Raw genomic sequence first — 14052 nt, forward strand, 5'->3', positions numbered from 1 at the left:
CTCGCCTCACCCTAAAGTCACTACTGGACGTACGGTTTTCTTCAAAATTCATGCATTTGACATGCAGCAACATGAAATGTTTTGCTCTTTGATTATTAACAATTTTTCTGCATAAAGAACGTACGAAATGTCTTTCACGCAATAACAACGAAACGACCTTTTCTGTTCTTGCAGGGAAGTCCCTTTCGGTTTCTCACGTCAAATAGATGTTCGCCGGATCAAAACTTCGATGTTTCTATTCCAAGCTGTGTTTGACTGTTCAGGTAACAAATGTGGAAACAACAAATTCCGTACATATGACATATTATATAACAAAACTAAACTTGAACTAAACAAAACAAAAGTTGAGGGTGGTACTTTCACTTTAAGTGAACAAGACAAAAGTTTCATGCGCTTTGCTTTAATAGGCTACGCAAATTTGTTGGTTTGGTTTAGTTTAGGCCTATCGCTTAACATTAAAATGTGCCATTTGAACGTTTTCAATGAAAATTCCAGGTCGTAATAGATAGTTCAGCAAGTACGAAATCCACTTGCAGCAGGTGTCATTGCATAAGGTATACGAATACTATTCACAGTATTAAGCTACAAGCAGACCCGATCATAGCCTGTGGACCATGGTGCACTGCACCTTGCACGGTTCATTAATTTTTCGCGAAAACAGTTGCCAGATGCGACTTTATTTTCAAATAACTCGAATAGCGCCTGCATTTCTTTCAGATTCGAGATTTTTTCTGAGTTTGTGTTGAAGATTGACACTTCGATTAAAGAGAGACGAAATCGGAAACGATTAAATAAACAGGCAGAGTAACTTGGAATAAGAAGCCAAGCTTTACCGTGGCTGGCTGCCACTGCGTACGATCAACAACGCTATTGGCCGTTGAACGTTGGCATTCACAAAAAATGTTCCGTTTTTATAACAAGCACAGAGTGTAAGGCTGGGCTATTATGACGAAGCTTAAAACTTGCAGAATACAGAGGTGTTTCGAACTGAGTTTATTTATTTTAATGATTAGCCTCCTGAAACGACAACATGCCATTAAGGCAATTAGAAACAGCCAGTACGGTTATAATTGCGTTCCATTCTCGCTACGGGCGTCAACTGATTTCGGTTTTATAGAGCTGCGAAAAAGTACAGAACGCTGACTAATATAGGGTATATAGCAAGGCTGTAAGCCTATAGTATATGACACCACTTAAATAGTGCAGAGTATTGTCCAAATAAAGATGCTTGGTTTTTGGATTTTAGGTTTTGTCTTCTTTTGAGCTGGTTTGTAGTCACTAATTGAAAGCGCATTTTTCGAATAGGTAGCGAGTCATTCAGTAATACTAGTACAATATGCGCAGCACAGATTGAGACAAAGAAACTGTACAATAATGGTGAATTCTATAAATAATTTGCTTCCACGTATTTGGTTGATGGCACGTAATACCGTGAGCTAAAATACGCTTTACCGTGTGGTACAAAAGAGGTAAACCAAACATCCAGCAATTTCTCCAAAGCTCCTAAGCAAAAACGTTTAAACCTATTACTTCCTGCTTGTTTCTGCCTACTACATTTAGCTCGTGGGTCATCGAACAACACACATACCTCTTGAGTCGACAGACGCTTAGTTCCCAACAAATGTAGAAGAAATACAGAAATAGCTTTTGAAAGGACATATGCATGTCAATGGAAATTAGCAATCAAGTATACTCGTAATCTCGAGTACTAAGGTCTCATTTAAAAATATGTATAACTGTCGAGCGGAAAACCTTTAAACATGTTTAGCTACAGTCGAACCGATTTTTCGAGAATTAGGGTCGAAACCTATGTCAGGTTGCATTTTTTTAAAAAGGTTTTTACGGGCTATTGTGAAATCGGCATTCACTTACATCAGTTCAGGATACTGTTATTGACTGACGAGCCAGTAACATCTATCAGTGAGATAATGGTTCAAATCAATTCCACTTAAGTTTAAGGATCGATCTCAGGGGATTTAGTAATCAGCGATAACATGACAGACCTTCCTAAAATGAGAAAAAGATGGTCCTGTCAGTTTCTGCTTCAGAATATGTGTGGTCAACACCATTACCAAACAATGGCCTATTCAAATCAAAATTCTTTGTGGACAGGTGCTAAAGTTGACTTGAATCGCATTAAACTGTTATACACTTTGTTACAGTGTGATCGCTTTATTATTAGTGGCTTTACCTTAACGTTAATTACAGTGTATGAGTCAGATTTGCTGCCTGCATTGACGAATAACTGTCCGAAGAAAAGTAATTTACTGCAGAGCGACAACCCATATGAGTATGAAATAGACTTTTCACATACGCATCCTGAATCCCATATCGTTTGAGTTTGCCATCACGATGTTAACGCTATGGCAGTGGAAAACGGATGTAAGATGATGTATTGAATGCAGACGACATGAACTATCTAGTGTTCTGTGGGTCTATACGGATCAAGTTTCAGTTAGTTTTTTCTTGAAACAAAGCTGGTTGCTCAATGTATATTTTGAAATTAAGTTCGAAAGGCTACGTACGTATGACATTTGTTCTTTATGCGCGTTATTACAGTCAATTCTGACTTCTTTTGAAAAACGATCTTTGCAAGACATTTTCAAAACCTCGAAACGGTATTTAAATCTAGTAGTTTATAAGTATACAAAGCAGTGTTTGGTATATTTCCCATGGAAGTTGGATTATATTTTTAAAATTACAAAGATTACGTATGTCTTATCTTTTCCCACAGGGAATACAAAATTTTGATGCAAATAGAAATGAGCTGTTGGAGTAGTGGCCTAGCAACCGCTGCAACTGCGGCAAAAAACAACTCCGAAGAAAAGTTGTATTCTGTTAGTGTTTGAAGAGTTGCAAGCTAAGAGTAAACGTGCTTTAGCGTGTATCGCGAGTAACATGTTGAAATGTGTAGTTGTGCACGTGTTTGTTTATACGCTTTGCGTGAGATTTAAAACTGACTTGAGTCATCTATCTACCACGACCATACTTTCCACACTGACGTGTTCCGCCCTGCAGAACGTACCGCAGTGTTTAATTGCTTCCCGGTTATTAAAATAGTCCAAAGAAGAAAAAGCGTTTTGTTGACTAGCCACCTTCCATTAACCGTAGGCTTGCAAAAAGCTTGCCAAGCAATTGGTCCAGCTAGAATGAAAAAGTGCTTGGAATGTGTTTTGAAACACGAGTGAGGAGCATATGTTTATCGCAGCAGTAACAAGTCAGTGCAATTAACGCAGTGTAAAGCATTGCGTGTATTGATTTATTCATGCTTAGTCCAGTTTTATCGAATCGGTGCACCATAATAGCTTGCAGTTTTGCGTTAATGCGCAACGTGGCTAGAGCAAACGCCCTCAGAGAAAGCCGGAAATAGGTTTCGTCATAGTTCGTGAAACCCTGCCCGTAAACAAGTCCATATTTTTGCATATTATTTGATTCGGTCGGCGTATATTGCATGCTGAAGTTCTTTCCTGGTCGCTCAAGTTCAGAGATTCACATCGAACAGGCAGTTAGTTATAAGTAAGACGCCCCAGGCTTTTGACAGTGATAGATTGTTGTATACACAAACAGCCAGAACATTAATAAAACCCTTGTGAAACGAATGTTTGTATCATGTTAGTCTCTGCAGACTAAATTTCCAAGTTAAGCTTACATTTAACGTATTATCGATATATCGATATGGCAAACGTGCTGCACAGTGTTCAAAGCCGACTCAAACACCGCAAGGTTTTAGGTGTTGGTGAAAATTCAGACGGAAAAATCCCACGATCCAAGGTGAAACTTTTTCGTGTTTACGATGTCATTTTGTTGATGCTACTTCAGCAATGTGTCCATAAAGTACCATAAAAACTCTCCTGAAGACATACAAGCCCTCTAAGCATACATGTAGACTTTTCATTGATTTTAAAATCGTTAACATGTTGTTGGTATTTCAGATAAGCCAACTTCTTGGCGATGACCATCTGGAGCACGTCGTAATACAAGATAGCAACTATCCATTTGGCTTGCGTGTCATTCAATGGATCACTTGTTTCTATTTTGGTAGTCTTGGACTTGTAAGTTATGTAATAACCGTAATACTCGTCTTACATTAAGATAACGGTATTTACACACAACACCAACGACGTGATATATGTGCCGGGTTAATGGTTAAGTAAACTGAGCTTACGTTTGGATTATATCTATAGCGATAGTGGATGTATAGCAAGCATAACCTATTTCTCGTCACTTGGCACAAGGTGCGATAGTCAGAAATAATAATGTGCAATTAAAGACATTTTTTCGAAAGCGTCCTTGCTCCAATGTCCAATGTGAACCCGTATATGCTGTGTATAATAGGTTAACTACACCCCGGAATAGTTCGATTGCACAAGATATTGCAGTAATAATTCCGACTTTATTGGATAATTTTTGAAATTTGGGTTAGTTAGGGCGTAAGTATTCTGAACAAACCTGAAAGGGTTATCAGGATTTTTATTACAAAGTTTGAATTATTACAACGCTGGCGTTAAAACAGGGACCTGTGTCAAACTCGAAACAGATTGCTTCGATCGTTATAAAGATAGGGAACATTGTAACTTTTTTCACCAAATTTTCTTTTGCTGGTTAAAAAATAGACTCACAATTGACCATGATTGTATTTTAAAGTTTTTGTCGATTATATTGCATTTTTGTGATATGTTTGTCAAAAATATACTAGCATTTTATTGTTTGAAACCCAGATGTACATTTTATACCCACACTTCAATTTCCTCATGGGTTCAGCGATGACATTTGACTACAGACGTTTGTTAAACATGATTGAAGACGATGAAGAGGAATCCTCTTCACGTGAATCCGGTCATGATTCACAAGGAGCGACTCTGGGCGACGTTGACTGTGACGCGGTAAGATTTCCTTTAAAAAGTAAAGGAACACAGAAATTTCATTTCAAATTAATCGTGTAAGGAACAGAAGAACGAAAAAATTAACAGGTTTAGCGCGTCAAAGCTTCTATTTTAAATACAAATGCCATCAGATCTACAAAGAAATGATGAATTTTTAATTGAACAATACATGTTTTGCGTGTCAGCTATACGTAGTTGTATTTAATTTTGGATCCAGTCTTTCGCTTTTTATTTTCCTCATGGGCTGAGATGTCAGTTGTGTGCGTTTTATAAACATTAGGCAACCAAATTTTTTTCAGGACACGAAATGTGAATTGAGTTTTTACTTTTTATAGTAAATAAACAAAGATTCCCAGCAGCTAAGCTACAAAGTTTTTATTTTCAGCAACATTGTCAAGTTCCAATACGAATGTGTGGTGTTGCGTATTTGGCTTTAACATTTCTTTTTGTTGCCGTTGCTGTCATACACAAAGATAACAGGAGAGCAGTTCGAATCGCATTGATTGTCGAAGCGTTTTACTTTTTAATGGATGTCATAGGTGGGTAAAGGAGGATGTGTTTTGTCTTAGGTTATTATACCCTTCTCATTATACTGCAAATTACACGACACTTGCTTATGATTACTGTTTTATATTTCTAGTTTCTTTACTAAGTGGAACCACAGACTTTGGAGATGGCGCTGCTATAGCTGTTGTAGTAATAAAACTACTAGCTGCGACGGCATGCTTGCTGTACTATAGAAAGACACATCATGTAAGAGAGAATCTGCTGAAGAGGCAGGACTAACCTTCAAAATCGGGCTTCCAGAAGGAAATGTTTCTGTCAACCTTTGTCCACATTCCCTAAGTTGGATTCCTCGTAAAGAAACTTGTTTTATTGCATAAAAAAGACAAAACTATTTTCTGAGTTTTGGTTTTATTTTTATTTGAAGTTACAAACAATGCAAATTTTGCAAACTTCCGCCACTTTCTGGCTCTAAAAACCAGCACTTTACCTCAAATCTAAATTTTTTGCCGATGGAGTTGCGATAGTTATTAATTGAAATGCGTGTCAGATGTTCATACCATTTACCGTTGTACAACTGACACTGATAGCCGAAAGGTGCATAAAATACAACTTTCTTGGCTTGAGAATTGGTTTATTTACGTGTAAAATAACTATTCTTAAAAACTGCATAGAATGGTACTGTCTTATTTTTAAAGATCATGGAAACACGTTAACTGCAAATCATTGCCTACAAATTGAAAAAAAGGGTTGCTATTTTTATTATCAAAAAAGAGATATATGGCTATATGGTGATATAGGCTACATTTGCAACCTGGGCAAAGGTATAGTAGGTATCTATATCACGTCACTTTAACTTTTTCTTAATTCCGGATTGGGAACGATACTTGTACGCTTATAAACTAAGAGCAAGGTAATTTGAATAAACATAAATAAACCAAAAAAAGTAAACTCCAACTCAAAACTTTTAAGTTAAAGAACGTTAACAAACGAAAAGAACTAAAAACGTAACGTTAAAAGTTAACAAACGAAAGAAAAAATAACCTAATGTGTAACATATGGTGGATGTATAATGCTTCAGTTTGCAAACATTTTCTTTCATTCACCAAAAAATGTCCAGACAAATACACCGACAAGCACCTGTGTGCACCAATATACAAGTCTAAGAGCTGCCCATAAACCAATGACAACGTGACCGAGCTTATAACAAGTAGGTCCGCATGTGTGGGCAGATATGTGACGACAGGTCATTTTGATTATGAAACCAAACACCGCAGGCAGCACATGCAGCAGTAAAATCTTCATTTCCTACACCGCTGAAGGTACTTGGAGCCGAAAAGGTTAGTTGGGCAGTTACACACTCATCGTTTGTGGGGGACAAAGCTAACGGCATCGTTTCTACTTCTACGGTACAGCGATGCTTTTTTAAATAGGTGTCAAGTTTAAACGTCTTGCCACAGGCTGTACAATGGAAAGGCTTTTTGTCGGTATGGGTCTTCACATGCCGGTTGTAATGGCTGCTCCGGTCCGTAGAATACCCACACAACTCGCACTGGAATTTTTTGTCGGCTACGACAGAAGATTCGGCGTTGCGTATATCACCGACTATATAGGTGCGTGGCTGATCATTTTGTGAACCGCCTACCACCGAGCCATTGGTACTGGTTGCTTTCAAGAAATGTTTTCTGTAATATAACACACATAAAAATCAAAATATATTGCCTGCAAGAACCAGAGGAATTTATTAACACAACTAAACAAAAACCACATCGATTTTGAAGTAAATAGCACAAATTAGCAGTTTACTTAGACAAGGGTAGCTTAAGTCGTAGATAAGACTTAGTTATGTTCAGTTATTAAGTAAAGTGGAAACTGTAACCAAAGATACCCTTGATGAGGGGCTGATTTTAAGCCATTCATCTCACAATGTTGCAAAATTTCTTGTGGGCTAAATCCATGTCTTGCTAAATGTCTCCTGAGGAAGTACATAGTTATGACATTATCATAAGCTCTAACATTACACGAAAAACAAAACGGCAATAACTGAAGCTGTTGCAAATTGTCAACAAGCTCTAAACAAAATCTGATATTTATCCTTAATTGAAGCCCACACCTAAAATGGTCTGATCTGCCAGTTCCATAACCACATCTGGAACATTTTAAAGGCTTTTCCTCAGAATGCGTTATCAAATGACGTTTGTAGTGGTCACTTCGGTTGGTACAGTAAAGACAAACATCGCATTTGTACTTCACATCAATCTAGTAAAGTATCTGATGATCAAATCAGAACTAGAATAAGTTATTTGTTGGCGGCTACTCAGCACTTGGAATTCATATTTGAAAATTTCAAAACACATACATTTGAATTGCGCTGAAACTTATACTTTGTCTTGCTCGATTTTCTGGCTGTTGGCTGTGTACCAGAGTTGCCTACTCTTGGTGAATGCTGTTTGCCATCGTATAAGTGGGGGCTTGGCACTGCTGAATGATGTGCCTTCTGCAGTTGTTTATTGTCTGCATGTTAATTTAAATTTAAAGACATGTTGGTTTTCCAATTTTCAAATTGTACGTTTTTTAAAAAGTAACATTAATGGTGACAAAATAAAAACAGACTCTCAAGCCACTGCGAGTCCATGCTGTAAGTGTTCTGGGTTGCCATTCCCACTTGATTAAATGAACTATCATCACCAACTGGATTTGAAAATCGTCGGGGTGTGAAAGACCCTAAATAATAATTAAATGTAAGCAAGTCATTAAAATTATATCAACATACGTCATAGACTAATCGGACACAATACTGTCAAAATGTCATAAAATTTTTTTCTTTAAATGTGGTCTAAATGTTTAATGAGTATGTTACCAATTTGCTCCGGTTCAACATAGAATCCATTCATGGACTGGTTTGAAATCAGAGGTTGAAATGTGGTGCCCACAGAGCCTGCAATAGTTAAAAATCAGGTTTTAAGTCAGTAAGCCTAGCACTAAAAACTAAGAAGCAGTTACTTTTTAAAACTAAGTGAATATATCAAAGGCAGATTGCATTGTTTGAGATAGGGATCTGGCTTAGACAACAAGCAGCAAGTAGAACTTCATTATTAACGATCCAGTTAATATTTGAGTGAGACCAGGGCAGTGGTTAAACTTGCCGGAGGTACTGAGCCTTACGAGTGGCGTACATACATTCACCAAACCGTTAGTTAAAATTAGAAAACATACATCATAATTATACAGAACATGTGTGTACTGATCTCCGTCGAATCCAAAGATTGACTCATTAAACTTAGTTTAAGAGCCACTGCTTCAAATGATGGATCAGGGCTACATTGAGGTTAGTATATCGTGACTTTAAGATATGTTATTATTTTATATTAATATATTATATTAAGATAAGTTTTAACTGTAAGATTAGGTTGACATTTCGGTGAGAAAAATTTCTCTGTGCGAGACGCTAAAAAGCTTTTACTTTCTCAAAATGTACCCATATATGACCTTGTATTACGGAAGCTAATTTGATAGATAAGTGTTGAAGGTTTAACTTACGGCTCACTGTTTTTATTATCACATCACAATACCTGCGGAACTAATCCCATTAGAAAATCCTGTTGTGATATTTTGTGCAGGCTGAGACAAGCATTCGATGGAATTGTGGGTTCCTTCATGCTCGGAAACTCTGATTGGTTTGGAACTCTTCCTTTTTGAAGACATAATTGTAGTGGAAATGTTTCTCGAGAACACAATGACACTATAGAAATTTATGACTTGAACCGGTACTTAAAAATCACATACAAAGCCTATACAACAAAAGCAATCGACTAAATCAATTACTATAGTAGTTCCTTTTAACTAACATTGGGCAGGAATAGCAGAAAACTGAAGGTGCAAATATGAAATGTACTATACACATCATATACGAGTAAACCATGCTCACGTAGGCATACCATAATCACAAGTAACAATAACAGTCTTTTAATATTGAATGAAATCATTTAATCAGTTTGTACTCCACAACACCAAAATGAGCTCAGCGTAATAATAAATGAACTCTCCTTTATAGCAACTGATGATAGTTGAAAAAGTGAAGAATATGCGCACTTTTAGTATTAACAATAACCAATTTATTGCACTGATTCATTGGTATGATACCAAAAGAGCCAGTTCGTTGTCATATGAGCTACACATGGCTAACTACACAGTAATTTTGTAAATTGTAAAATTATTCTATTCAATGTACAAGTAATGCAACTTTAAAACATAAAATCACTGAAAGCCACTTTTCATGTACAATATTATCGAATATCGACTTACATCATACATATAAAAGTTTATTTACTGTCATAATTATAAGAGCTGAAAGCATAGAGCTTTAGCAAAAGATCTCACAGTATTCAATTTTTAAATGAAACAACCGCATTGTACACTTGCTACAATAAAGCATTTTTCTAAATCAAACCCAATACTCCAATTTATATAGACCTACATGACTTGCAAGTAAAGCTGAGTTTATGATGCAAACAAGCCGGTGACTGCATCCATATACCTAATATCTTCTGTGTTAACTCTTTTAATTGATTTAGTTATAATTATTATCGTATAGGCATGAGTGCAGTTTGTAAGAAATCATTTGAATGCTAGTGAAATCAAACTAAGATAAATCTCACTAGTCAATACATGAACCACAGGTCACATACATAGGGAAACAACAACCACATCAACTTTAAAAGTTCTATCATTTATACTTATCATCTATAAGATATAATTAGAGATGGCTGCAGATGTTGGAACAATAGAAATTCAACGACAGCTGTCCGAAAAATAAAGCAGAAGAAATTTGCAATCGAGTGGATTCGGGCAGCTATGCAGCTTCGTACATAAATTGTAAAGTATGAATACTTTAAATATAAAACAGTAGAAAAAAATTGACATAAATTTTAATAGTGTGGATCTTAGCAAGATTTTAGATTACTAGGCTATTGTAGTATCAACTTGAATTGCTTTAAAAAGTCGAATTAAAAGCAATAGCGCAATATTCTCAAGAAGTCAATAAATTTGCTGCAAACTAATAGTTTTGGAAAAATTAACCTCTCAGCCTGGAACCTCTTTACTGGAGCAGCACAGATTAATTTTAATTCTTATAATATGTTAGGGGTAAAATAACATTGCACCGAGACATATGAATAAACAAAAAATTAATTTTCCAAATAATATTATTTAAATTATTAATTATATTTTTTACTTCATACCAAATTTGCTGTTCTTTATACACCTTAAAATTGTTTTCTTTAATCAGTAAGTTGATTCAAAGTGAAATGCATGGGCTAATATACTATCATTATGCCGTTTTATTTTTTCTTTAATATTACCGTAATTGTTTACAATGACATACAAAGCAAGAGAAAGTATGATAAATGTTTCAAAAACTAATTGTGCAAGAACGGTTGAACTAGGAATGATTCTTCATGTGGCAACTATTCGACTACTAGACATGGATCTAAAATCAATAAAAAGAGGCAAACAATTCACAATTCCCTTTGGAACTGTTCTCCATACCGCTAGTTAGCAAACCATTATTAGTACAACTCAGGAATCATTGTACACAAGAAAACGAGTTTACAGTTTAAAACTGCAGCCTTGGAAGAAAAACTTGCAAATTCTTTGTTGTTTTCTAGAATGGTAAAGCAGTAATTCTCAAAGAAGATTGAAAAAGCATAAACCATGATTTGCATTTTGTCTGTCAAAATTAAACATATACTGTATCATACAACGCAGAAATCCTACAGTAGTAACTAAAAAGTTGTCGAATGTTAGCATGATGACAATCAACACAAAACCATGTTGAAGAAAATAACAAAATTTTGGAGCAAACTGCTGTGAGTTGTTATCAGTAATGCGGAGAACAAATAACATATTTATACAAGAACGAATAACGAGTGAACTTCTTTATTATGCAGATAATTGTCATTTATTTGCATTGCAAATAATTGCAAGGGCAATTGGAGCAACTGCATAATAAAAATATTCTCCAGCACGTTAGCTCGATTATTTGTTCTGTTTGACAAAATTATTCTTTATCAAACAACAAAGATGCTCGTTAATGGAACAGGTTTTGAGCAAAAGGACATTATGCATGACTTCTAGATGCAGTTTTACCACAATAGCACAAAGCTTATATAAAAAAAACTATCAAAAAACCTTCAAGGTAATGAAATGTCAAATAGATCACAAGCACCTTCACTTTCATCAAGATTAAAACAATAATCCTGATCGGTTGGCAAAGGTGAGAGACTTAAAAATGGTTCAAATGTATCCGAAAAACCCCAGCCATCAAATATGTCTGCATCTGGTTCCGGTAATGAGGGCATTTCTGAGTTGCTGGCAACTTCAATTTCAGGAGACTTTGAAGGTGGTGGCACAGGAAGTGCGACTGCAGGATAAGACGTATCCTTATTTACAAGTAGAACGTTTATGGGGCCAGCTGAAGAGCGCAAATGGACTTGATACTTCTTCTTTCCATCAACATTTTCAGGTATGGGGACTTCCAACTGGGTTCCAGATGGGGCCTGAATAGCCAGCAAAGTTTCACCTCGAAAGCAGCGACAAACATCTTCATGAGTTACATAAGCAAGTCTATTATTATCAACATCATCCGTTACATTTCGTATGCTCTGATGTACCCACATCTTTTGCTTATCCAAGTCTAATTCTCTTTGTTCCAGCTCACTTATCTCTTCACGTAGTTCATTCAACTGAGCTGTCATATTGGTATCATTAGTATCTGGGCCAGCACCTTTCCATTGTATGCTGTTCTTTGACCGTTTCTCTATCAACCCAATGCCCTCCAGAACATTTGTGATATCATATATCCGACGCTTCTGTCGAACAGCAAGCTGATCCGCTGCTACTTTTAAATCCAATACTCCATTCTGTGCATTTTTTAATAGACCAACAAATTTAGTTGTCAGCAAACCTAAAGATTTTTCATGCCGACTGACTGGATTAGTCTCAGTCATTTTTTTAGACTTATGAGACAATTCTGTACAAAACAAAAAATACATTACAATGCCATTAATAATTTATCAACCAAAGACTTTATAGGAAGGTTCCGTTTTAACAGCAAAAGAAGCTCATTTAAACTGCTTTTGCTAATTCTCAATGAAATCTGGCTTGCAAGTGATCCAAGCATTTAAAGCTGGCACGTGAAAATTTTTTAACCTTCTGGTCTATAGTTTGCTTACACTTTGCAAAGTATCATACAGATATGTACCTGGATTATCATTGGGAAGCTCTTGTTGGATTGGATAGGTATAAAAAGAAGCACAGCTATGCATTCCAAGATTCTGACATTTTAATTTGAACAGTTTTTGCAGTGCACTGTGTGGGTTCAAGACTTAGTTTACGATAAGTGGATTTACGATTTTCACTCTATCCAGCTACTCCTTAATTTTTGCCGTCTAAATCTCTTTAATTGATGAATTAGCATTTACATCTTCAATCACACTCACACATGACGGTCTTAGGGCATAAACAAGAATTGCATTGCAAAGACAAACTTTAATTTCTGATGTTACTGTAACATAGGCCTATTATTTTGTTTATTGGTTTTAATGAGCACTGTATACCATATTTATAGTCAGCATATTCATACGGAAAGTGATTATTTCATCGAATTACTGTTGGTCAAGCAGTCTATTGTTAAAGATAGGCGATTAGGTTAGGAGAATTGGCATGCAAAATGTTGATTTTAGCTGTATAGGGTATAAATGGAGTTAAAATTTTGATTAAAAGGTAATTTTGGGTTACTGTATTTTATAACATTGAAGTTAGGTTTACAAGAAACTGTAAAAAAAGCTTAACTTTTTCTCGTGAAATAATGACAGCTTATTCATATTTGTCTTAAGCTACATACATAAATATATCCTTTCAGAGTTACAGTCTGAGTGGCAAGATTTTTTCAATGGCCTATATATAACAATGGAAATTGTCAACCAACTTTGATTGTTTTTTCAAAATGCAAGGTTTCTAAGCATCGGCCATAGTGGAAAGTGTGGCATGCACGAGATTCATCAACACCAAACTTTTTTATCTTCATGCCGAATTATAATAAACAAACAAAGAGCTGTTAGTTTGAACGTCAATTTACAGCCTAATAAATAAACAAAGACTTGAGGCTTCAGTGCATGTCATCACGCTAAAATTTGCATGTTTGCTTGCACAATTTCTTGTTAAAAACAGCCAACTTTTCAGTTGGGGAGCATCTGATTGTAAAGATTTAGCTCAGGTGGGTAGCATGAGAATTTCTTTACACAGTAAAGATATAGAAAATAGGTAGCCAAGTTTTCATTTTAAAGAGCTTAAAATCCAACACATTAGTTTTGTTCGATATGAAGTCACATTACATGACCAGTGCAGTTATGCAATGTGAAATGCATAGGAGTTCACATGGTATTTGTGGTGCGTGCAATTACTGAAATGTAGTTATTCAGTTTATATTTACTGTTAGTCTATTATTTTAAACTTCGCTTGAAATGCCATGCGAAATTACTTATGTAGTCCACTGCAGATACCATGCAAACTTTGACTGTTACCACGCAAACTCTCAGATAATTAGGCTATAGCCTATAACATTTTGTGCCAAACTTCACTATACGGGCATAGCCTAGTACCATAA

General features: G+C 35.9%; 3 protein-coding genes across 3 annotated transcripts; 1 reads left to right on the forward strand and 2 right to left on the reverse strand.

The window, feature by feature from the left end:
* The first annotated feature begins 1139 nt into the window (after positions 1 to 1139).
* LOC143465649 (uncharacterized) lies at positions 1140 to 6016 on the forward strand. Its single transcript, XM_076964050.1, has 5 exons — positions 1140 to 3771; positions 3933 to 4052; positions 4719 to 4883; positions 5269 to 5422; positions 5524 to 6016. The coding sequence occupies exons 1-5, from the start codon at positions 3676 to 3678 to the stop codon at positions 5667 to 5669; spliced, it is 681 nt and encodes a 226-aa protein (XP_076820165.1). The 5' UTR covers positions 1140 to 3675; the 3' UTR covers positions 5670 to 6016.
* Positions 6017 to 6114: 98 nt separating this feature from the next.
* On the reverse strand, positions 6115 to 9109 carry LOC143465647 (uncharacterized). Its single transcript, XM_076964048.1, has 7 exons — positions 8960 to 9109; positions 8248 to 8325; positions 8001 to 8111; positions 7747 to 7901; positions 7501 to 7646; positions 7276 to 7362; positions 6115 to 7072 (listed from the first exon to the last, which is right to left on the reverse strand). Exons 1-7 carry the CDS (start codon positions 9090 to 9092, stop codon positions 6589 to 6591), a joined length of 1194 nt encoding a protein of 397 aa, XP_076820163.1. The 5' UTR covers positions 9093 to 9109; the 3' UTR covers positions 6115 to 6588.
* A 69-nt stretch (positions 9110 to 9178) lies between these two features.
* On the reverse strand, positions 9179 to 12797 carry LOC143465648 (transcription factor E2F5-like). The gene is made up of 2 exons (XM_076964049.1): positions 12649 to 12797; positions 9179 to 12417 (listed from the first exon to the last, which is right to left on the reverse strand). The coding sequence occupies exons 1-2, from the start codon at positions 12710 to 12712 to the stop codon at positions 11579 to 11581; spliced, it is 903 nt and encodes a 300-aa protein (XP_076820164.1). The 5' UTR covers positions 12713 to 12797; the 3' UTR covers positions 9179 to 11578.
* Positions 12798 to 14052: the final 1255 nt, after the last annotated feature.

The sequence above is a fragment of the Clavelina lepadiformis genome, chromosome 7 (assembly GCF_947623445.1).
Source record: "Clavelina lepadiformis chromosome 7, kaClaLepa1.1, whole genome shotgun sequence".
Lineage (NCBI taxonomy): Eukaryota > Metazoa > Chordata > Ascidiacea > Aplousobranchia > Clavelinidae > Clavelina > Clavelina lepadiformis.

Coding starts and splice junctions, on each gene's coding strand:
- LOC143465649 (XM_076964050.1), top strand. CDS start 3,676: ATGGCAAACGTGCTGCACAGTGTTCAAAGCCGACTCAAACACCGCAAG. Junction 3,772..3,932: donor GAAAAATCCCACGATCCAAG/GTGAAACTTTTT, acceptor TTGGTATTTCAG/ATAAGCCAACTTCTTGGCGA. Junction 4,053..4,718: donor ATTTTGGTAGTCTTGGACTT/GTAAGTTATGTA, acceptor TTTGAAACCCAG/ATGTACATTTTATACCCACA.
- LOC143465647 (XM_076964048.1), bottom strand. CDS start 9,092: ATGTCTTCAAAAAGGAAGAGTTCCAAACCAATCAGAGTTTCCGAGCAT. Junction 8,112..8,247: donor TGTTGAACCGGAGCAAATTG/GTAACATACTCA, acceptor ATTATTATTTAG/GGTCTTTCACACCCCGACGA. Junction 7,902..8,000: donor GGACTCGCAGTGGCTTGAGA/GTCTGTTTTTAT, acceptor ATTAACATGCAG/ACAATAAACAACTGCAGAAG.
- LOC143465648 (XM_076964049.1), bottom strand. CDS start 12,712: ATGCATAGCTGTGCTTCTTTTTATACCTATCCAATCCAACAAGAGCTT. Junction 12,418..12,648: donor GCTTCCCAATGATAATCCAG/GTACATATCTGT, acceptor TGTTTTGTACAG/AATTGTCTCATAAGTCTAAA.